Source organism: Globicephala melas, chromosome 2 (assembly GCF_963455315.2).
Source record: "Globicephala melas chromosome 2, mGloMel1.2, whole genome shotgun sequence".
NCBI classification, from domain to species: Eukaryota; Metazoa; Chordata; class Mammalia; order Artiodactyla; family Delphinidae; genus Globicephala; species Globicephala melas.
This window is the reverse complement of record NC_083315.2, coordinates 112830976-112855065: the sequence shown is the minus strand read 5'-3', so window position 1 is coordinate 112855065 and position 24090 is coordinate 112830976. Positions and strand designations below refer to the sequence as shown.

The following is a 24090-nucleotide window of genomic DNA, read 5'->3' as shown; positions in this document are numbered from 1 at the left end:
AATTAAGATCCAGGCTTTTCGAAGCTCACTCGCCTGATCAGAAGCAGAGACAACGCCAGAGCCAGGTGACCAGAGCCAGGTCTCCAGGACCCCTGTCCAGAGGGCTTTCTCCTGCTTCTCCCAAGGCAGAACGTCTGATAGATAAAAGGCAGGCCAAGCCAGAAACCAGCAACAGAAAACACCATCAGTGGAGTGTCTTAACGTTATAAACAGAAAACTAACGCTGGGATTTCACCTCCAGGAAAACATTTGCTTTGTACAAAGAGTCGTACTTGGCATTCTCTCTACTCAGCTCTGACAGTTGCAGTCATTTAATACACTGTTGTGATGCCCCTAAACAGATCAAAATTAGTAACATCATGATTCAGGATTGTCTATTTTCCCCTCAGCTTGCTAATCTTATGCTTCTTTCATAATTATTTTAAAAGGCACTATATGATTTCCTGAGCACCGCCCCAGGTGTTCTCAGTGATAATGAATGGATAAACATATCATCCAATGTCAGGGAGCAGTTGTGACATTTTAAAAGTATCTTCCGTTCAACTCTTCTAATTTCGATGTATGTTACACCCAAGGTTGCAGGCCTGTGTTTTTACTAAAGAGCTGAATGAATCCCAGTCAGTGCAGGATTTACTTGTCTGCTCAGGTGAAAAGGTTTTGAATGTAGTGAAATGGCACGGTCCTTTCTTGGTCTTTGCAAACCATGTGATGTCAATTCTAATGAATGAACTGGAAAAATTCTGCTTTTTCTTTTTATAATTTCAGGGAATTGGTTCCCAGTCTACCTCTTCTTTTCCTTGAATTTTCATCTTCTGTCCTGACGGGTGTGCAGACTTTTGTAAATTCAAACAGATATGCAGACAGGACATCACAAGCACTCCTACCCTCCACTGCAAGCACTTCGACGTGACCCTGGACAACTAGAATGAACAGTCTGACCAGGCTGCAAACAACATTCCCCTTAAGTTTGGGAACTGAGGCTAGGAGATCCCCATGCTTACTAGGAGCCTTGAGCCCTGCTTGCTCTTAAAAAGTTGTCTGCCAACAATGGAATCTCATTTTCCGCACAGTTGTTTCTGATTGATCTTCAAATGGAATGCCTCTGAACACTTTAATTTTTGTGCCTCTTGCCCCTTCCTTCACTGCCCCCCCACTTTGATTTCTCAAGTAGATAATGATTCTATTCATAGATACTTAAAAGCAAGAAAGGAATTCACCACTTAAAGGAACACTTGGTAATACAAATAATCTTTATTTAGTCATTTTGCAATTTGCTAGCCTCAACATTTCTTAAAACAAAGCAAGCCTGTACCTTTCATAGCAAAGAACCAGATCCTAGCTAACGCTACCATTCCTGTTTTCTGGAAACACTCCGCGGGGTCTCTGCTATATGTAGCCAAGCACATTTTCTGCAATTTTTAAAAAAGTTTTTAAGCTCCTGAAAGTATCTGGTTTAACAATTAAGGACTTTGGTTAACCAGATCTAAGCATCTAATAAAGTATGGTAGGAACAAATACCTGAAAGTCAAGACAGGCTATAGAATGATAGTAAAACTTGTGAAACCATCCCTTATGTGTCTGCTTCTTAAAGCCTTAGCTCTTTCCTAATCAAGAGGCAATTTTCTATTGTTTCCTTGGCAAAGCGTTACTTAAAAGGGATTACCTGTGGTTCTAAAGCAAGGTTCCTATTGGGGAGACAGGCCAAAAGGGAGGGGGCTGCTTGATACAAAACTTGCTTCTCTCAAACCTAGAAGAAAAGCTGAACACAGTCTATGACTCTTTACATGATACCCAAATGCTATTACGGACATACTTCTGAGGTCTACCAAAACGCCACACTTGGCTCATAGATATTCTTTGTCATCTCTGCCAAGGGCCCTGCCTTGCCCTAAAAACATCCAATCTCAAACCGCTTTTTTCTTTCCCAGGGATAACTTCTTTCTGCATACATTCTTCTGCTCTCAAAAAGTTTGCATAGTTCTTGAAAGTAATAGATTTAATCTGCCAGCACATTCGAAATTAACAGCGTCAGCGGAAGTTTTTGTCTTATTATTGAATGTGGTAAATGTGCAGTTGTAGGAGGCTGAAAAGGGGAGGAGACACCAAAGGAAAACCTGGTTTGCTGTTTTAGTGACTCATTTGGGAAGTTATTTACATCTGTAGATAAGAGTGCAGAAGGCACAAAAACCAAATCAGAAAGAAATCAATTTTATACATTTATATATGTATAAAGGCGTGTGAATAGACACCTATTTACACAAATACGCATCAAAAGATGCTCTGAATCACCGGAACAACTGCTATCAGTCTCTTTAAAAATGACTATTTAGGAAAAAGAGATTGCATCTCTGGGCTGTCATCCAAAGGGGGCAGACGGAATAAGAAGGATAAAAAGCCACATGGCATTTGTTGTCTAAAACCAGCATAAGTTTTCAGGTTATCAGCCTAGTTCTAGAACTTATGCAAAAACCTAAAGTCGATTTCCTTATTATATTCCAACTGATATTATCACTGAAATTGTTGCTATGTCACTCCTGTCATGAAAACCATGTCTTCTTATGTAAGAGCTGAAACCCAATACAGATTGAATGTGTGTGTGTAGGAATGAAATTTGGATTTCACATGAATTTAATGATTTTATGACCTTCTTCCCAGGAGGTCAAGTTATTTCTTATTCTTCATTTGAGCAGTTTGCCCTCACTCATCACTCTCCTAGGGGCCAGGCTAACTGAGGAAGGCTTAGGTGTAGAGGTATTATTTTGCATATATTGCCTATATAAGCACCACATTATAGACAGAAATTATCTTTACTTTCCAACTTTGCATAATAAAATAAGCCATTAAGTTAATACCATATAGAAAATACTGCTTGTCAGGCAAAGAAATGTACATTGCTTTCCAGAAAACTGGGGACATTACATTGCCAATGCCTGCATGAATAATACATGGGTTAATTCAGAAAAACACCGTTTCATTATTTTAAAATGAATAAATTACGGACTTAGAAGGATGACTAAATTTTCTCCTCCATCTTACTTTTGCTTAGTGCTCTACTTTAAAAACGAATATGAAAAAACCATTTTATCCACATAAATAAAACAAGCTAGCACCTCAAAAAGTATTTTTTTCTGACTTTAGACTTCTTGATCCCACAAAATGAAGACACTGCATTTTCTTTTTTCTCTTGATCGCATTACCTCCAGAAATTAAGACGCAATGTAACAGGTCTTCAAATTATACATTTGAAAAAGGTGAGCCTACCTTTTATTGTCTTGTGATTCTGCAATTCAGTCTAACTAGAAAAGCCCTTTTTGCATACTGACATTCTGTGTTTCAGCCTCAATGCCTGATAAAACATGTTCAAAGGAATAAATAAAAAGAATATAATTCTCACGTATGATGACTCAAATTTCTTTCATTTTGTTTCGGAGGTTTTGGTTTACTCTGAAGGCCTGTTAAAAATCAATTCCATTTGGGAACTGATGGAAGCATGGAAGAGAGAAAGCAATGCACCAGTAATAAGAAATTAATTTGGAGTTAAAATAAGTAAAACATTCCCATGCAGTGCATTTAGGCTGAGCATAAAGTGACAGCCAGCGGATTATTCTACCGATTTCTAATGCTGGAAATTCGGGTGGCATTTACTAGCATAACCTTTCAACTCTGAGCACATCAATAGAGGCCGACAGTGGCTTGAAATATGATTCCTTGCAGATAGCATATCCTCATTCATCTGACTGTGCTGCTCTGTGCTCCATTGCACAAACAGCGTCTCACCCACTTCTGAGAGGACACTAATAAAAAAGGCATCAATTTTCAGCTCTAGTACTACTGTGATCTCTTTATATGTTCGACATCCAACATTAAATTAAAATGCTGTTATAAATCCTACTTTCTGAATCTGGAATGAGTGTTGGGTTTTTGTCGCATGAGACTGCAGCAAATCTTGTCAAAAGCAAGGAAGCACGTCTTGTTCACTCAGAATTAATGTTGTGGATGAAAGAACGAGGTAAAAGGGGTTGAATATGGTGAACTGAGGGTGTCAGAGCTGGTGGGGACTGTAGCTTCAGGGTGCCAACCCGGGCAGGGTATTTGCCGCTTTCAAGAAATGGCTAATCGAGAATTGTAATGATCAAGGATGAGCTGTGTGGCAGGAAGATCACTGATAAATATATAGACAGGCACACATCCACATCCACATATACCAACAGAAATATTTTAAGCATAAAAAAATTGTCAATTATTCCTCCCTGGCAGAAACATATTTTCCAAACACCAGTGGTCCTGATGAAGTCTCGTGGATTCCATCAGATTTCTGCCACAGAGGCTGCCACGACAATTCAAAGCTCAACAGCCCACTGTGACATGCTCTCTGGGGCTTATGTCAGTATTAAATAATTTTAAAGTTACAAGAGAAAAACCTAGAATTACTGGATGGTGAGGGAACAACATTATTAGAAACTAAGTGGTATGGAGTCAAACAGTTTCAGAAGCTTTCTGTGTAACGATCGTAGGGGAGGAATAAAAAAATCCCTTGCAAGAACAAGGCAGAAAGAAACCGGCTAGCTTTTTCAATTTTGCTAAGGACGGGAACATACTATAGAAGAACAGGAGGGAATTTTTCTACTCTTTCTGATAAAAAGATCCCCGCTAATATAGGTTATCACCTAGAACTCTGTAAACTAAATAGTAATGAGGGTTTCCACAAAGATCCAGCATGCAGAGCTGCCGCGTTCTTCAGCCTGGCTCGTTCATAATTATGGATGAAATAAAGAGGTGTGTTTGCCTATTTGGGAGGGTGGGGTGGAAGGAATAGGGGAAAGAGCGAGCAGTTCAATATCCGGATCGAACAGAGGAACTTTTTCCCCCAAGGATCCTGCCGGGAGGAACCTTGACATGCACAAAGTCAGAACGTAGACAAAGTTGTCCTGGTGAGAACGATAAGGTCACCCGTGGGATTGCTGAGATTATCTCTGTCAAGCATTCGGACAGCATGCAGTCAAATGATGCATCATGCAGTCATTTTCGGGGGGGGGGGGTGGAAATCAATTTCTTCACCAGGTCGCTATTTGCTTTTCAAAGTGCCCTTGTAGGCCTTCACCACCAAGCATTTATCAATTTAAATGTTGTAAATTGATAATGTGCCACTATGCCTTGTCCTGTTTCTGAATTATTTTGATACTTATTTTTTCTCAATAGTCTCTAAACCTTCAGAGCTTCCACATTCAAAAGGGCATTTTTCTTTGTTACACAAGAAGTGATGAACTTTTTACGATTAGCACAGGAGAAAAATGCAGACTTGCTGAGGTTAAAAACCAACAATAATGACAAAACACAAGCTGCAGAAAATGATACATTTTTCTTTTTTTAAAAAATTAAGGTATGCCTACTTGACTGACTTTAAAAGAGGGGGCACCAAGCAATATTTGGAGAGCTGTGTGTATTCGTTTATTAAAGGAACCTCTGTTATCCTAGTGTTGCATCAATTTCATACACCAACTGAAGAAATGCTAACACTTGGCTCCATTATTATAAGCCCTCTGCCGTGTTGAAATAATACCTGTTTTGTCTTTATACTCTAGCTGTATAGGATGTGATGATGCCAAACAAGAGTAATAACTTGTAAGCTAATGTCTTTTTTTTTTACCCTGCTAAATATCTCTATCTCTATCTCTATCTCTATCTCTATATCTTTCACAAGCATGGAAGCAAAGAGTATTAACCACATACTAACCTCAACTTGATTTGCATTGAAAAACATAGAATGGGAGAGTTGAGGCCTGCACTATAGAAAAGCAAAAGAAAGACATGGCAGTTGCAAAGCATCTTTAACCTCTAGTGATTTATTGGCCCTCAGCCAAGTTATCAGGGGACTCTAATTCTTCTTTATTATTCAAATAAACCGCATTTGGCACCATGGTTCCCTTTCAGAATAGCTTCACAAATAGACTGAGCTCTGTCATTTATTTGACCTTGTACTTTTATGCTGTAGCTGTAATTTTATTTGCCATTCTATATAACAAATGCAGAGAAACCTAAACTCTGGAGATGAACAACAGGAAGGGGAAAGGAGTTTATGGTAAATATATCTGCATGGCTTTAAAAAAAAGACAAAATTTAAAATGACCATCTACCCCTTTTTGCCTTCACCTCTATTAGCTCTTATAGCTGCAGCCACCCTACCCCTTTCAGCAAGCTGCCTTGAACCAAGCCAATGTGTAACCTTGTAGATAGCATATCTACAAGGTAGACAGCTACCTTCCAGCTGGCTTACAATGGCAAGGAGGTATCTTCTAGCAGGATGGGGACTTTGTGAGAAGAAAGAAGTGACTCATATGCAAGCTGGGCACTGGAGGTCATGGGGGGTAATTAGTGTATATCTCAAGAGAGGGCTTAATTGGCTCTAGGGTATTTCCTCATGGTATCACAATGTAAAAATCTGTTAATTTCCCAGTCTGCTCTAGGACCCATTATGTTTTAAACAGAACTCTATGTTAACTTGAGAACAGTTTGCTGGCATAGACGTGCATCCGAATCATCATCTCTCCCTCCAATTTCAAGATAACATGTTTTCAGAAGATAAAGAGTCCATTTATATCCTCTGGTTAACTGAGACCCATGTCCTCTACCTCTGGCAAATAAAATGTTGAATTTCACATCAGCATTTAAAAGAAAATGCAGGATTTGAGGATGGATTAGGGAAAGCTGATTCAAAAGCACATAAACCATCAAACTATTTAATGCTATTGTAAGTCCTGGATGCCAGAACATCATTGTCAAAATGATCTTTGGCATACCAACATCTGAGAGAAGAATCTTCTGCCGGCTTATGCGATTGGCGATATGTGTGTTCATGGGTCATTATAGCCTTGTTCTGAATGTGGACTCCAATGGAAGCAAATCGATATGTCATAATCCATATATTAGCCTCCACAGAAATTGTATTTGAGATTTATTTTAATATTTCAGTCCCAGAAGAACTTTCCTTTCCTTATGAAGTGATACTTCCTTATTTTTATTTTTTTAGTTTTTTCAATGCACCCTCTAGCTGGGCTCAAGCCCTGAATCACATGAGCATGTTGGGACAATGGCTGCCCTTTGAAGCACTGGGCTTGGCGGTGTACCAAGAACAAGTGTATTTACTGTTTTCTCATACCATTGAGTAACCCGCTGTCCAGAACATTCTGTGTTGAACATTAAAAATGCTCAGCATCAGTTGGATAAAGTATTGGATTTAGACAATGTCTACTGTAAGAAACTGGGTGTCAGGTGATATAAAAACTACAACTACCATGCTGGGTATCTAGTTGTTAAAAACAGGGTATACGCTGTTAGAACATAATTGACTGTTACTGGAATACTGGGAAGTTGGTTGTTAAAACACTGGCCATCACTGAGAGAAGCCCAGGCATTCTGAACATTGTGCAACTGTTATTTTTTTTTTAACTTTTTATTTTATATTGGAGTATAGCTGATTAACAATGTTGTGATAGTTTCAGGTACACAGCAAAGCGATTCAGCCATACATTCCTTATTTTTGATGGTTGGCTATGTTTCTCTTTTTGCTTTGGTTGCCAGGAAGCTCATAGGGAATTTTGACACTTTATCAGACCATTTATATCCCTTCTTATAAGCCTTTATTGTGTTCTCCTACTACGAGGTAACAGATTACCTACTTTTATCTTTTTTTCCCTTAGACCCTAGTTCTATTTTGCCATTACTTTTTATTGTATATGTTTATGTAAGCTATTTCCTTTTTGGAAAGAGGAGGCTATAAACCAACAAATAAATATTTCTGTAAGCTTTAAATCCTCTATGGAAGTAGAAATGCTTTTTATTTACCATATAAAGTATCTTTTGGATTCTTTGGCGATTGAGCCGCTTAACACATTGGAAGAGGTTTCATAAAAGCTGGCTACCATCATGCCGCATTTTCAGTATTAGGGAAACCACTCTGTTTTCTTTGTTCATTTTTACTTTTGCCTATTCCATTTTAAGTAAAGAGCAGAGTTGTCTTTAGCAGCTCTGGACACCATCACCAGATATAAAAAGTCATTTAATCTCCATGCAAAGCAAACTCAGCAATGATATTTGGGTTTCTTCCTTTAAGATAAGGTCTCATAATGAGTACCTAGGAGTCATTTGCACCCAGGGATGCAAGTCAACAGTGCATTTTTCTACAACCTGAAACCATATCTTGGGTGTTAAATGATTATGCCTGGCAAAGTCAAAGGGCTGCTGAAGATGTATCATCATAGAACGCTTCATTCCTATCATCATGACAATATGAAAATATCTTAGAGAAAATAAGTGGCAAGCACGCATCCTAGACACCCGGAGTTCCACCCAGTAAAAACCTGCTCTGGTTGTCTCTGTATTCATGCTACACAACTGAGCTGGGTAGAAGCTTCTCTACTGAGGTTTCTCTTGAGCCAAAAAAGACTCCTAATTCTTTGAGAACATAAGCCGTTTCAAAGCCACCATATTTATTTACATGTTGAAAGAAAATAAAACTGAGAAAGATACATCTTGAGAGTTACAAATGCAGACGCGGCTATGCTCTAACAAAATGACACGTTCGCAGTATTCTTCAACAATTTCACTGGATACGATGATACAATTACACATTTTCTTGATTTAATGGCACTGTTTAAAAAGGTAAGAAGGGACAATAACTATATAGATTGCTTATCACTGTCTAGAATTTGATGGAAGAACCACTGAGTCAAAGTTGTAGGACAAACGCAGAGTGTTTGGTTTGCACTTAATTAAGGATGTGTGTGTGTGTGTGTAAAAGATTAAGGAGGTACTTAATTGAATAACTTTGAGTACATTTACACTGTATGTCACCAGTGAGCAGCCCATACCCCATAATTGAAAGAGGGCACTGAAGAAACTTGGGAAGAGTTATGTCTCAGGACCCCCAACTACCTTTTTAGAACTTAGAACATTAATTGGGTTGGAAAACCTTTCCCAAAGTTTTAGCATAGATTTTCCCCCTCATTCTTTAGGCATTTCAAAACACACCATGCCCTATCAAATTATTTCCATGTTAACCCAGAACTATTTCTAAATTTGTTTAGAACTCCAAATACACTCATTGGTGTATGCAAAAATCACTTTGTAGTGATTTACCCTTCATCATTTCAGTTGCATAACGCCTTCAGATGAAGACTTCTGTCCCGTACCACGCGGCCTCTACCTGCGCATTGGACCCTTTGGGCGACACTGGACACAACCTCCACAGAGGGCAACAGCCCATTGTGGCCAGCGTCTACCCCTGGGCGAGTCAAGACGCTGACTATTGATATGCACTTTACAACCCATCCCATGCAAAGGTGGGGAAGGACTGCACGGAAGTTGCCAGCTACTCTACCATGTCTGCACAGCTGCTTTATTCTATGGAAACCTCAATGATTTGCCTCAGATTTTAGGAAAAGACTGACTTGACGCCACAGTAGAGAAGCAGTGGAATCTATTGCTTTTTAAGGAGAAACCAGCACAGGGTTAAAGCCAAATTTTTCTTGAACAGATGATATTTCAGATGGCCACACTATTCCAGATGCATCAATTTCCTTGAAAATCCAATCCATATATGTGCATATGCTGTGCTGGCAGGAGGACTGACTGAAATGGCCAAGACCCAAGAGCTAATATTCTTTTGGCCAGAATAATGCAATTATTATTTTCCTAGCTATCACTCTAAGCATACAGAGCCATCTGTTATGCAAAGCAAACGTACACATCTCAATTACAGAAAATGCAGTTGCCTTGACAGAATTTGCATTACAGCACTAACCAGGGCTGTAAAATGTGTTTTGAGCGAGTATATAATGGATGCTTTTCGGGAGTTCCCTAATTAGCATTTACCTGCTTAAACTAATTATTCATCCTTCTTCTTCACTGGCTTATTAAACTTTGTTGGATAGTCTGCACAAAACAGATGAATACGGGCATTGCGGAACAACAAACAGTGGGGTTTCCAGTTCTGTACAGTATTAATATGGTGGCGCACCCATTTCAACACTGGAGATTCTCAATTCTAGGTCCCAAACAGATTAAGACAAGGCTTACAGTCTATTAAAAGCCATTAGAAAACCAGAGATTTCAACAAGACGCAAGAATACTAATATCGAGTTGACGGTAGCCCAGCTTCTATCATTTGGTTTGCTCAAGTTTACATAAAATAGAATTGCTAGATACACTACAGCCAATAGCTTGCATGTCCTTAAAGGAAGAGTTAATGGCCCCCTGCTTGGATTCTCAAAAGCAAATAATTAAATTTGGCAGTGTTTCTCCTCCTCCCCCAACCCTCCTCAAATGCCAGATATGTCTCTCTATTATTTCCCAATGTCTTTCTTGATTTAGCTATTACCCAGCAAACTCACTAACGGCCAAAACGTTCCAACCATGCTGGCTGCCTCCTTAGAGCAGTGCCAACTCTCAGAAGCCGTGAGTTTAGGGTGCGTCCTGCCTAAGAGGAGAGAGACAAATCTTATCTCCATCTTTAGCTCAAAGGGGAAACTGAATGAGAAGTAGATTATCCAGCTTGGCAGATCATCACATACATACAAAATCCCTCCCACCGAGGCTGTGTTTTTCTCGTGCCAAACCACCAGATGAAAAGGGTCGAGCTCAGCCAATCACCTGTGTGGGCACAGATACCCAGATGTTTAGCCTTTTTATGGAGAAAACATCTGGATAATTAGTGGAACTGCAAACTTTTCTTCAGGGTATTTTGGCATTCTGTAGCTGCAGCCTGTGTCTGGGAATCCAACGAAAGTCAAATTTTTGTGTTCCAGGGGAATCTCAAGAACTGACATCTAGGATTTCTTCCCTTGCCCCATCTGCCTCCATCTTCTTTTCTTTTCACCTCTGACAGACACATGTGGGTAATTAAACCGCAAATAATGAAAGATTATCCTACTTTATGAAATTGTCTTTCCGCATTAGGAAATATTTGCAAAGGCAGCAAAATACGTCCTTGCAGGAACCCTCCCTGCAACACATTTTAATGGTCTCTTTCAGCATTTCTTGACTCCAAATGACTCCCTGTCATTGTGTCAGCTCCCAGGACAATGCAGGGTCCTCCATAAACATCCAGTAATAGGACACAAGGGAAGCACTATTAGTGTGTCCCTCTCCTACCGGGCACAGAGGTTTCAAAGTTCAAAACAACCAAGGGAAGAAACTTCATTTGTTCTCAATAAATTAATAATGATCCTTGGGGGGTGGGGAGGGGGACTAAAGTTTTGAGCACAGGTTGATTCTGAACATTCCGAACTGACATACAATTTTCTCATTGACTTCGTGATCAGAGTCAGGTAGAGCCATTGAAAGAATAAATTGGGTAATTCACGCTAAAGAGAGTATCTGCTGAAGAAGGAAAGACATGAGGCTGAAGGAGCCTTCACAGCTGCTGTCAAGAATCAAATTGTCTTACTTACTTGCGAGAGGCCTAGGTAGATGGAGACTGTTTCAGAAATGTACAAAAATTTTCCTTCTTGATTTAGTGCAAATACAAAGCCATCCAGGGACTGCAGAAAAAAATAAATATATAAATAGGTTAATAAGTATACATCGTGGGGATTTAGTTAATAAGGCATCTGATGCAAAGCAACACATAACCAAATTTAAGACCACTTTTTCCTTCATGTTTAACACAATCCTAAGACCTTTACTGCATTATACACGAACAAATGAAAGGTCTGAATTAAGACCACAAGCTCTCCCTTATTCCAGGAACTTCCTTATGTCTCTGTTGTTTTGATCAAGATGCATTACATTTATACATAAAATCAAGTCATGTTGATTTTATGAGATGTTGACTTCATCTTTTTGGATTCAGTAGTGACTGAGATTAAATCAGCATGATTATTAAATAGCTGAACAGGAATGAAAATTGTCATGGAATAAGAGAAAAAAAAGAGTTCTTATATGAAGAGTAAGTAAAATCGCCACTTGAGCTCCTATGGACATCAATAATTTGCTAATTAATAGAGGATTATTCTCTCCTCACTCCCAGTGCTTATTGTGTTAGAACAAATAGGGCAAGTCAATATATTATGGGTGAATGTTTACAGGCTGAAGCCTTACAAACTGTAATCCTTGTTTTGCAAAACTCTGTATTAAAGTTTTATTTGATAGATCTAGTTTCTACTACAACTCCTGAAGTGGAAAGAAAAGAAGAAGAGGGGGTGGGGGAGGAGGACGAAGGATGCTGCACATCATCTGTAACTCCTGAAACCTTAGTCCACTTTTCAAAGGGAGGGCTTCATTTTCAGTTTGATGAATGGTGCAAATCATCATGGACTCCAACTGCAAGATACCACTTAAATTGAGAAGAGATTTGTTTTCAAATTCTTGCAATCCAAGTGCATTTTATATGTTCCATCATCCTCCTGTCTTGTGTTTTGCTTTATTCATTTATTTTTAACCAGGTAGGTTGCACAAGTATTGCTTGCCCCAAAAAAGAAGTTTTAAAGATTAGTGGTATTTACAAAGGAATTTGGAAATACAGGGAATCCTCACTGGGAACAAGGTATGGGGCAACATTAAACTAATGTCATAATTTTTAAATATAGAAAGGTGGAAGAAGCATGTAAAATTCAGGTAGAAAAATACACTGCCTCAAATCTCAGGAATAATTTCAGCCTCTTAAAATACTGAACTTTTTCAGAGTTATATATGCATAACATACATATATATGTATTTAATATATATGTATATATTAAATACATGTATTTACATATATGTATGTATCGCTATGGGAATATGTGTTTGTGTGCGTGTGCATGAAATTTGGATTCCATGCTTCCTGATCTATTTTCACAGCCCCACCGGTCAGAAACTATGGGTAGCACCCAACCACCTCCTCTGATTTAGTGGCTTCTGAAAACAATTCAAAAGTCACATTGTATTCCTCCACATAAAAGCAAATTACACGATAGACAAGGTTTTGGTCAAGACAGTACAACAATAAGAGCTTACATTTATTAATTAGCTTACATTTATTATGTACTAAGCAGTTTGCATGTATTGTCTCTTTTAATTTTCACAAGCACCATTTGAGGTAATTATATTATTATCCACATTTTACATACAAGGAAATTGAGGCTTAGCGAAGTTAGGCAATATGCCTGACCCTAGCAAGTGATGAAGTTACGATTCAAACTCATGAATGAGACAGTCAGACTCATTCACTATACTGCCTTGCCTTCCACTAAAAATAAAGATCCTCTACTTGATACGAGTACATTAATGAAAAGATAAATCGGATAGCATTTCTGAAGTTAAAATATTTGTATTAAGAGGCAGCCTATAACTTCTTAAAAACCATCCCTTGTTTTTGAATGATTTGTTCCAATGATAGAATCCTACCATCAGGAGACAAATGAGAAATGGGATGACGAGAGAGTTCATAAGTCACTTCCACAAGAGGTCACCTGGTTACCTTTGCTCTGTAATATCTCCCTGGAAGCATCTAGAGGACAGGGAACAAAACACTGTCTAAGAGAACTGCATTCCTTATCTTTGACAAAACTGTCAAACCCTCTGGAGCCTTGTGAGAGCCAAACTTTCAAGCTTCAGGTGTGGTGCAATGGAAGCTTACTTGGAACCAAAAGTGCAAAAGGATAGAAGTTTCCTTTGCAGAAGTTTGGGAAGCATCTCATTTCAACATGCCTTCACCTCAAGCAAGACATCTCCTAAGAATGACTCATGAGGATTAAGACTCCCTCTTTTGACCTTCCCCAGGGAGAGAAGGGCTTGGTTAGGTTTTCCATTCAACCTAAGAGTCATGGTCTGGTATATAATCACAGAGAGCTGTGTAAGCCATCTTCTCAAACCCTAAAATGCCACTATCAGATTAGAGGGACACACAGAGAGAGATCACAAGGGAACTTCTATGAGGACAAGTGACAATCAGAAAGCTAAATGAGAGCAGAAGAAAGGATTAATGGAGATGGCACAGAGATGACCCCCTGTAGTCTAAACTCTCATTTTTCAAGTGAGGAAATGTCAGCACAGAGAGGCTAAGTGGCTAGGTAAGACCATACAGCCAGCTAGTGGCAGAGCCAGGATTAAATATGACGCCTCCCATAGGATTATTAAAGCACTGATGACATTGTATCATCCTGGTCAGCTTATTCAACTCCCAAGGAGACTGAATTTCTCCACAGCGAGGCAATGTCTTATTTATCTTTAGCCAACACTTAACAATTGTTCAACTAAGACTTAGTAAATCCAATTCTACCTCCAAGCCCAAAGCTCCTTCCCTCACATCACACGTGCTAGAATTGAGTACGAGAAATGCTAATTATTTCCTCCAAGAGTTCTCTTTATGGAGCTATTAGATTAGTTGCAGATTCTGATGCCACAGATGTCTAACATAGTCTGGGATAGCTCCTGACATTTGGAAGATCAGAGTTAGACTGGATCCTTTCATAGTCTTCCAAAATACCCAGTGCTATTCATTTGCCACTGAAACACATCCTTTACTTTCTCACTGAAAGGGATTATGATTTTTTTTTGAAAGTAGGTTCATATCTCATGTATTTACTAAAATACTAGAGGAAGTTTGGGCACCATAGCAGGGAAAAGGAATATCTGGAGGCTAAACATCTGATACTATTAAGCAGTGGCAATCTAAGAACTGGCCAGTTTTGTTTGGCAAAAACAGAAGCTTCGACACATGCTCCAATTTCCTGGTGAGATTAAAATGAGGCTCTGTCTACATGACTCAAAACATCCAGTCAATTCAATTAAAAATAGCCAGTCTGGTGGGGGGAAGAAACAACTAGTCAGGTTAGTCGTTTGTCATTGCAAAGATAAACAAAACAAGTTAGTTAACCATACTGTTCACTTTTATGCTTATCATTTCAGTCAATTATATCTATAGTATGAGATGAAGATCAATAACTCGGTTATAATTACATTTCAAATAAAGAATGAATATGAAACCAGGTCTCCAGCAGGTTGGCAACGTCGCTCTTCGCGTAGCCATTACCTTCTGATTCAGGGTCATCTCTGTCTATAGTTAGCTGTATTTTGCTGCTTAGAAAATTTTTAAGAGTAGCATCAATATTGGTTTAATGTGGGTGTCTTAATTTTAAAAGGTGGGAGGAGGAAGGAAACATTCAATTAGTTAGTCTTGGGAACCAAATACGATTAATCTTAAAGTTTGGTGGAAATTTAAAAAATTTTGGGTCAAGAAACTGCTATATACTGAGCTGTTTCAATCACTGCAGGCTACCTTTTAATTTTTTTTTTTTTTAAACTGCCCACTGTTTTCAACAGGCGCCAATTAAGATTCTGGGGTCAAAGGGTTAATTACATCTTCTTACTCAGTATGTAGAATTTTCTGATTATTAACTAAGGTTGGATTAAGATGAAAAAGAATCTACACAAATGTTAATGCTAGTCCCTCCTTGAGAAGATTTATTCTAAAGCCACGCTGAAATCTATCTGCTTTCCTCAAAGCAGATGGAGAAAAAAATCTTAGAAGAAACAGTAAAACAGACATTTTCAAGGCATGCGAGTGTCTGATTCATCAAGACAGCGTTCTTATTACTAAAACCAGTTCTTAGCCATCTCGACAGGGCTGTTGGGAGATTTTCTTTGTCACAACCCAGTAAGTCTACGAGGTATGTGTGCAGCAATAAGGCTTGGATACAGAAGTCAGGAGCTATAACATCTCTGAATAATAACGCCTGTAATTATAATTTATATCCCCTGACATCAGTGTAACACATAAACTGTAAGGCACAGTTTCTTAACCCCAAAAGCTGAGTGCCTCTAACAGTATTTGTCAAATAATGAGGCTATTTCTTTCCAGGGTACGAAACTAACTATAGCTTCATGATTGAAGGTATACTAATGTTTAATGCATTGTGCTAAATGGATTTATAGTCGTCAAAGTTGTTTTATCTCTGCTTTCTTTTTTTTCCCTGCATATTTCACTGCAGCCAAATTTCAGAGTGAAATCTTACTATCGTGCCCTTATAGAGACAATTCTCACGTGTAGGACTACTCTGAAATTAGTGGGTTTTTTCTACATTCCAATGTAGAAGAGGAAAAAAGAAATCACCCCAAACTCTTTTCCTATGACCTAACTCCAGTTAGAGTGAAGAATTACCAGTAGGCTAGGTTATTTTAATGACAGATTATTTTAAACTAAGCCTTCACCATCTGTTCCACCCCCTAATTATGAATGCAAAAAGAACATATTTCACAATTACATCAGTAAAAAAGTAAGATATACGTGATTTAAATGCAAGTGTGTGCTCCGTGTCCTATGCACTATGCATCTGCGATGTTCTTCTACTTCAGGCTGAGGTTGTAGAGAAAATACCCACCCGTGATAAAGTACAGAGTCTGACACACTCAACATTCCCTCCAAACCCAGCGTTTTTCATTGTCATGACATAATTCTGTTAGGACAAGAGCAGAACGTGAATTTGAGCACAATGCTTGCCAGCCATTAGATATGGGCATTCTATAACTGCTACAGTGGCTTTGCTGTTAACAAGGAGAGGCTGTGTGAGGAAATCCTTTCTGCAACCTGAGCAATGGGTGAGCATCATGAATATGTGAGCCTGCCCTTGAACCACGTATCTCCACCGTCATGAAAGAGTGAAGAAGCCAAGCGCAAAAGAAGCACGGTCTGGAAAGTGAGGATGGGGCTCCACTACTTATCTTTCCGCTCTGTTTTGGCAGCAGATAAAAGAGTTAGGAAAAAGCGTTCCTTACATTTTTTGGCCTTGCGATACAATAACACTTTGATCGAGCTCATTAAAATGCCATGTTGCCCTCTGATTGCACTCAGGAGGTGATGCTGTACTGCTCACGCACACACATGTGGACTCCCGGCAACCTCGAGGAGAGCCTGGGATGATGCCCAGAAGTGCCCACGTGTATCTGTTTATGGGGAAGAAAAAGTTTCCCAAATTTTGCCTTTGCAATCTGAGTTTTAACCATCAAGCACTGTGTAGAAACAAAAGCCTTATTCTTAGAAAGCATCTAAGAGTATATTTTCTCAAAGTGGAGAAAAGCACACATCAATGGTTGGGCTTTTAGTTAACTCTCAGAAATCTCTCAGAGCTTTCTGGCTCCTGTGTCTTTTCTTTAGTCCCCTCACTGGCAATGAGTCAATAACATGAAGGATGATAGAACAGGTTCATATGATTATCACATACCCAAAGCTACATGTTCCCCAATCACAATGCTAAATTGGATTAATTTGGTCAAATCTGACTATTTTCCCTTTAAAAAAGAATTCCAGAACAACAAACCTTGACACTGCAAGACACCTTTCCTAAGAGTTTCCTAAAACACATAACTCCAAACAGCTTAGGTGAGAAAACAGTGCAGAGAGACACAGATGGCCTCTCTTCAGTTCTTAGAGGAGAGGTACCAGAATAAAAGGGGAGATGTTGAGCTAGTGAAATGTTAAACATGAAAAGAACAAAGGCATCTGCTTTCTGAGCAAGGAGATCAGGTTTTGCTTCTGCTCATTAAAATTCCATTTCGTGGAAGCTGTGTATCAAAGTGCTGACCTTTTTTCTCTGGGATGCTAGTTCAAGCCGTACATCCAGCCTTGAGGAAGGTGGATTTCTTGATTTGAACATCCATCCAAATGGACAACAGGCTCTGGTATAAAGACAGGGTGCGGCATTTGGTACAACCACACGTGTCTGTGTCTCTGAGCCACAGGGGGCAACACGCAGACCCCACATTATCTGTGGCTTGTCCCAGGGGACTGGGACTCCACCTGAGGCAGAACTGACCATGTGCTCCTTCTGACTTAAGAAGAGGATCCCCACTAGCTATCCTAAGGCACAAATATCCACTGCAACGTTAAAATGTCTCCTTTTTGTGTATGTGGTATATTAATTTATTGAAACATAGGCTTTTCAGAATGCAGGAGCGAATTCCTTATTGTGCATCCTTCTCTTTGAATTCAGAATTCTCTTTCAAGTTAAAGGCGGAATTCCCAGGTCGGCAGGAGTAATAGAAGCGCTATGTCGTATTGGTCCCGAAAGGCCTAAAAATGGTACTGCTTTGCTCTGGCTACACATGGAGCTTGGCTCCAGGTGTCTTTCAAATTGTCTGAGTTATACAAAACAACACACACAAAAGAACAGATACTAATAACTGTTGGCATCCTGTGGATAACAGATGACTGTAAAATAGGGAATGGTCATAATACATACACACATATATAGATACACATAAAATATATATCAAATATACTATGATATATCATATATAATATATATGATCATAGCATATTATATTATATGATGTCTTAAACCATGCTCAGTTCACTCAAATATTCACCAAAGAGGAGAGGGAAGGGAAGGAAACTAATATTTGTTAGGGAAATTATTTAGCCCAAATGTGAGCTGGGTATTATTTAATCCTACGTTACAGATAAGGAAACTGAGGCTCAGAGAAATTAAATACATCGCCCAATGTCACACATTAATACGTGGTAGATGTAAGAAAGAAGGAACTTCCTTTTCCTCCTGCTACTGGGACTACCAGGTGGGGACTTCAGTTGTTTCACACCCCATCACAGCTGCTAGGAATCTATGCTTCCTCCGGCATTTCTTTCCACATAAGTGAGTCTCACACTCCTCTTTTTGCAGTGTGATGCATTCAGAAAACACCTGTTGCACCAGGCCTTCCTATGCACCAGGCCTGTACTAGCTGAACGAAGACCAACTCATGAGTTATGTTCTTAAAGAAAATTCATCTGTGGGATCCAAGACTAAGAAAACGAGTAAAGTTGGAAATTAACTTTATAAAACAAAAAGCAGCAAGGCAAAGGCAGCTTAGGACACCCACCCTCCATACCTGATGGGTACTCTTGTCTGATATTACCAAGCTCCATACCTCTAATATGCTGTCTTTGGGTTGGAAAAGGCATGGATTAATGGAATTTGTACTTTTTAAGCTTTATTGAGATATAATTGACACATGAAATTGTAAAATATTTAAAGTATATATTGCGATGATTGGATATACATATACATTCCTCCCGTCTGGTTAATTAACACATCCATCACCTCACATATTTATCTTCCTGGAATTTGTAAATGTCCAGCCAAGAGACTACAGCCCTCAAGGAAATTCTCATGCCTTAGAGGAAGAGGCTAATGCCTAGAATAGAGAAGGGACCCCAGTTAATACATAACTGCTAGGAGAACCACACCTCCCAACGGGCGACTGCCAGGACAAGACTTGAGAACACACACCAGCAGGCCATGGAGCTGGCCAGCGCACTAACCCCATTTCCTGTCCCAAAGTTTTTCATTTAGACTCAGAGTTTTTTCCTTTCTACACTATTTTATATAGAAGTTCATGTGAAAATAAGATTGATTTTGTAGAAATTTATTTTATAGTCATGTTTGCCTAAAAGTACATCCTCAATGATACAAGATAGACCCATATTGCTGTTTCTGTTACGGCTGATTATGACATGAACCGGACTGTTTACGGGGCAGTGGGTAACTTTAAAGAACAGGATATTTAAAAGAAAATGATAAAATCTTTGTACATGTAGTTCTTTAGGTAAGGAGTTTGTGTCAGAGGTAGTAACAATGATTAGAGAACGCTGTAATGAATTTAGCATATTAAAAGACCATTTAGAGACCTTAGATATTAAACTGGTGCATTCACATATGAGTTTCATTTCAGGAAACACTTACTGATATCTCTAGGGAAAGGGTATTAAAAACATTTGTACTGAAAAGAACTTAATTGTTACAAATATAGTTGCCATGGACTAACTGAATTATGATTCCCCCCCACCCCCCCACCCCAACCCTGCAAATTTATATGTTGAAGCCCTAAACCCCAATGTGACTATATTTGGCGACCAGGTTTTTAAGAGGTAATTAAGGTTAAATGAGGTCATATGGGTCCTAATCTGATAGGACTGGTGGCCTTATAAGAAGAGAAAGAGAGAGCAATCTCTCCACAGGCAAGCACCCAGAAAAGGCCATGAGAGCACACAGCCAGAAGGCGGCCATCAGCAAGCCAGGAGTAGAGTCCTCACCAGAATCCAACTGTGCTGGCACCTTGATCTTGGACCTTTAGACTCCAGGCTATGAGAAAATAAATTTCTGTTGTTTAGGCCACCAAGTCTATGGTATTTTGTTATGGTAGCCTGGACTAAGACAGTAGTTTGGAAATTCTGGTGGGGATGAAAATGCTTGGGCCATGAAAACCTTCAGTGTTAATTTCAGGAAATCATTGTAACTAGATTCTCTGCTCTTTATTTTATGTATCATTCATGTAATTAATAATTAATTTTTACTAGACCCCCATGAAGCTATAAATATGATGGACTGCTAATAGCAGCATTCAGTCCCAGAAATCGACAATACTTATTAGGATTGTTTTTGAAATCGTTTTCAAGTAATTGCACCTATTCTGTATCTTATATTTACAATATTGATATCTTTATATTGGTTTTCTGTACATTTCAAATGCTTAAAGGCTACATTGCTTCATTGTCTTAGCTCCATACAAAGCAAAGATGCATATTTATGTGAAAATCAATTACTCTGATGGAATTAGAAACCAGGTCCTGAATGATCTTGAGATAAACAGCTTGGTTTACCACCTGCTACGGCTCTCGATTGCTCTGCCAACCTTCTATTTTCATTTCACAGTTGGCCACTGAGTCTAGGCAAGAAAGAACGGCATACGTGCTTGTCCACAGAGGTCTCATCCTATTCAGGGGTCTAAAGAAATGCTTCTGCTTTTATCCCCACATGCCTATTGAACACAGGTGAAGCAAAAGGGATTGTGGATTTTTGTTGTTTTCTAACATATTTGCATATCTCCAAAGCATAACAACTAATGTCATAAGAAATCTTCTTCAGAGAATCTCTAGATGATACCCTTCAAAGTAGAGCAATTGAGTGTGAAATTTGCTAGCACCAAATTTGCTAGGTGTATATTAAATGACAGTCCAAATTTATACCATTAAAAGCAATGGTACTTGGCTATATATCTTGGCTTCTGCTGTGGTTCAATTCAGGAACAGAATGAAAGGACTGGGCTAGGCTATGAAGTTTCTAGTGTCTGTAATTTTGTGGGATAAAGACATTAGTAAAGAAGAAAATTAAATTCTGATATTTTCCACTGACTTTCTAAAGTGAAAGTTTTTAATATGAAAAATGAGATTGGAGTTTTCTTCCTGCTCCTGATCTCCTTTGATGACTATCGTGACTGGAAGAGAATTCAGTGCCACCACTGAAGTGTTACTCGTTATTTTATTACTTGAATTTCCAGGATCAAAAGATGCTTTACCCAAAATCTAAGTGAGATTTAATAGGCATCATGGGACTGAAGTTGTCTATAGAGAAGTATAGCTAATGGAAATGCAAAGATAAAACCTAAAGTGCCTAGCTTGAATGTAAAATCAGACATGTTACAGTGATTTGAAGAAGGTGAAGGATGTATCTAAACCATGGAAATGACTGGGCTTACCATCTCACGCCTTTCTGACCCACCTATGAGGCAGCAAAAATGACAGACCTAACTATTTTCTGTTTTTGCTATTTGACTGAGTCAAATAATCACTGTGAGTTTTTTCCTTTAAAATATGTTCCCAAATTTGTTTAAAAAATACTCAAAAATTATAATTCTGTTTTGTCTTGAAGCTGAAGTTTTTACTAGAGTAACGCATCATGGGTGTCAAAGGGCAAATTAGATGCAATACATGAACTGTCACTAAATGGTCAACTTTTCAGGAACAGATCTATTCTATACATTTTGAGATGCCTGGATACTTGGTTATCCAGGTATCTCCAAAGGTGCTCACATAGGGTCTTATAATTCCCAAACACGGATGGATCATTTCATGGAGCTAAAAATGCCACCATATAAATTTCCCTGGGCAGAAGGAAATGTAAAAAGTTTTGGCCCGGATATAATCTTCCCTTTCCCCCTGTCCTGGAATGTTATCATCATCTAGGATCTTCCCCTTTCCTAGGTTCCTTAGTGAAGTTGGAGGCCGGTAACTGACATCCTAGACACCTGTCAAAGAGTGACAGACCTTGCTATTCTACTTTTTCCTAAGCAGCACATAGCACGTCAGTCTGCTAGGCAGGTCTAAGTGACTGTGCATTTTGTCTTGGGCTATTTGGCACGGGTGGCTACAGAACACCACATATCTACTTTAGCTCTAGAGGCTGTATCAACTAACACACCTGAGGAATCACTGGATAAAGTGTTTTCAGTGACTCAGGGCCATGTGCTTCACTGAAGTTATATAAGAGCCATAACGTTACACATCCTGCAGGGATTCACCATAATGATAACTGTAACATAACTACATCATGCATGATCTATTCAAAGGCACTGATGTGCCAATTTGCAGCAATTCTAAAAGAAATTTGTAGTTGGTCATATTGATAATTCATTCACTAGGAACCTTGAATCAATAGTCTCAGTCTAATTCTAATGTGCACAATGACCCATTTACCCACACTTTTGACTTAAATAGCTAAAGACAGGTTAGAACAAAAATAATTTGAAAATGGATATATTCCACCATTCAATGCATTTGATGAATGACAGTCTACCTCTCAATGACTATTGGACTTATTAAAATTCTAGTTAATCTACAAAATTTATAGTGGCCTCAACCATACAGCCCTTTAATACCTTCAGCCACAACCGTCACCTCCTACATAGTCATTCTCAACCTTCGATGTCAAAGACATCCAAATTGCCCGCAACAGTGGTAGGAAGGAACAATTCCAAGTCTGATTCTTCACTTGGCCTTCTGCCTGGTTTCTTCTAAGGGATGGGCAGGTGAACTAGTATTATTTTCATTACTAGGATGGTATTTTTCTTAGCTGTCTAGAATCCCAAGACTACAAGATGATCCACTTCCCATTTAAGACATTTTCTACCTGTATCTACCACATTCCATCACATAAGCTTGCAGACTTAATTCTTTAATGGAGAACTTCCTAATAATTTTGAAAGAAAGATGAATCCCCATTACAACTCTTCCTTAAACATAACTTACAGTGTAAGTAAACACCAACCTCCTCACGAGTGATAGTAGCCTGAAAAAAGTGAGGAAGTATTATAGAACATCACCTGGGATCACCTTGGAAACCAGTGTAGAGGTTTGGGATCAACAGCTTCAAGCCCATTTCTAGTTTTCATTTCAGCCCCCTTTTCATTTTTCCTTTCAGCCCCCTTTTCATTTTTCCTTTTTTCTCTTATTTCCTTTTATCTCTTTGCCTTTTACCTTTTGGTTTGCATTCTCCATTCATCCATTTAGTGCAAGAGATATTGATGGTTGTGGGGATGGTGTGGTGTGGTGGTCGGTGTGTACCATGCTTCTCAGCTACTGTTCCCAGCAATCCTGTTCTGAATGTGTTTGTAAGTGAAAACTCCCCTGGGCAGTAAAACAACCATGAAAATGTTTATATATCTGACTCACGGATGAATAGTGATTACTGACAAAATTTGAAGACCAAGAATGGCTCCAAATTTGTGTAGGCTAGTGTAAATTTTATGTGGTTGAATATTGGCGATAGATTCTTTCTGCCTCCAATGAGATTTGTTCATTTTAGCCTTGACCTTTTCCAACAAGTGAGATTTGTTTTATTGTCTTGCTTGGGGGCTTCTTCTTAGTAATAGGATGACCTACTTTAATTTCTACTTAAATGCTTCACAGGCTGGAGAGTGAGTTTCCCTAAAGGACTGAGCCCCTAAAGACTCAAATTGGCCTCTGTGTCCTAATGGAAGACTTTTATCCCGAAGCAAATAAAAAATATATTAAGGGTTTTACAAACACAACCTTAAGCCTTTATCATTTTCCGTATGTTCTTTCTGTTCTCATTATAAGTAATCGCACTTGCTTAAGACATTTGCTGCTCCTCTCCCCCAGATTTTTAACCCTTTTCTGGCTCTTTTCCGTCATGCAGACACCTTTCTCGAAAGTGTATAGCCAACATTATTTTGCCATTTCCTAAGAAGCACACAGACACGGCCTAATGGATGTGGCCTAAAAGCACACAGGCATGACCTACTAGGCAGAACTAACATACTTTA

At 38.9% G+C, this 24090-nt stretch overlaps 1 protein-coding gene across 11 annotated transcripts in view; it reads right to left on the bottom strand.

Annotated features, from left to right (window-relative positions):
• Window positions 1-24090, bottom strand: part of NPAS3 (neuronal PAS domain protein 3) — an 870998-nt gene that overhangs the window by 236340 nt on the left and 610568 nt on the right. For all 11 annotated transcript variants that reach the window (XM_060294729.1, XM_060294731.1, XM_060294730.1 and 8 more), the window contains one exon: window positions 11448-11537. In XM_060294729.1, coding sequence (XP_060150712.1) covers window positions 11448-11537 — 90 coding nt within the window. The remainder of the gene's footprint in view (window positions 1-11447; window positions 11538-24090) is intronic.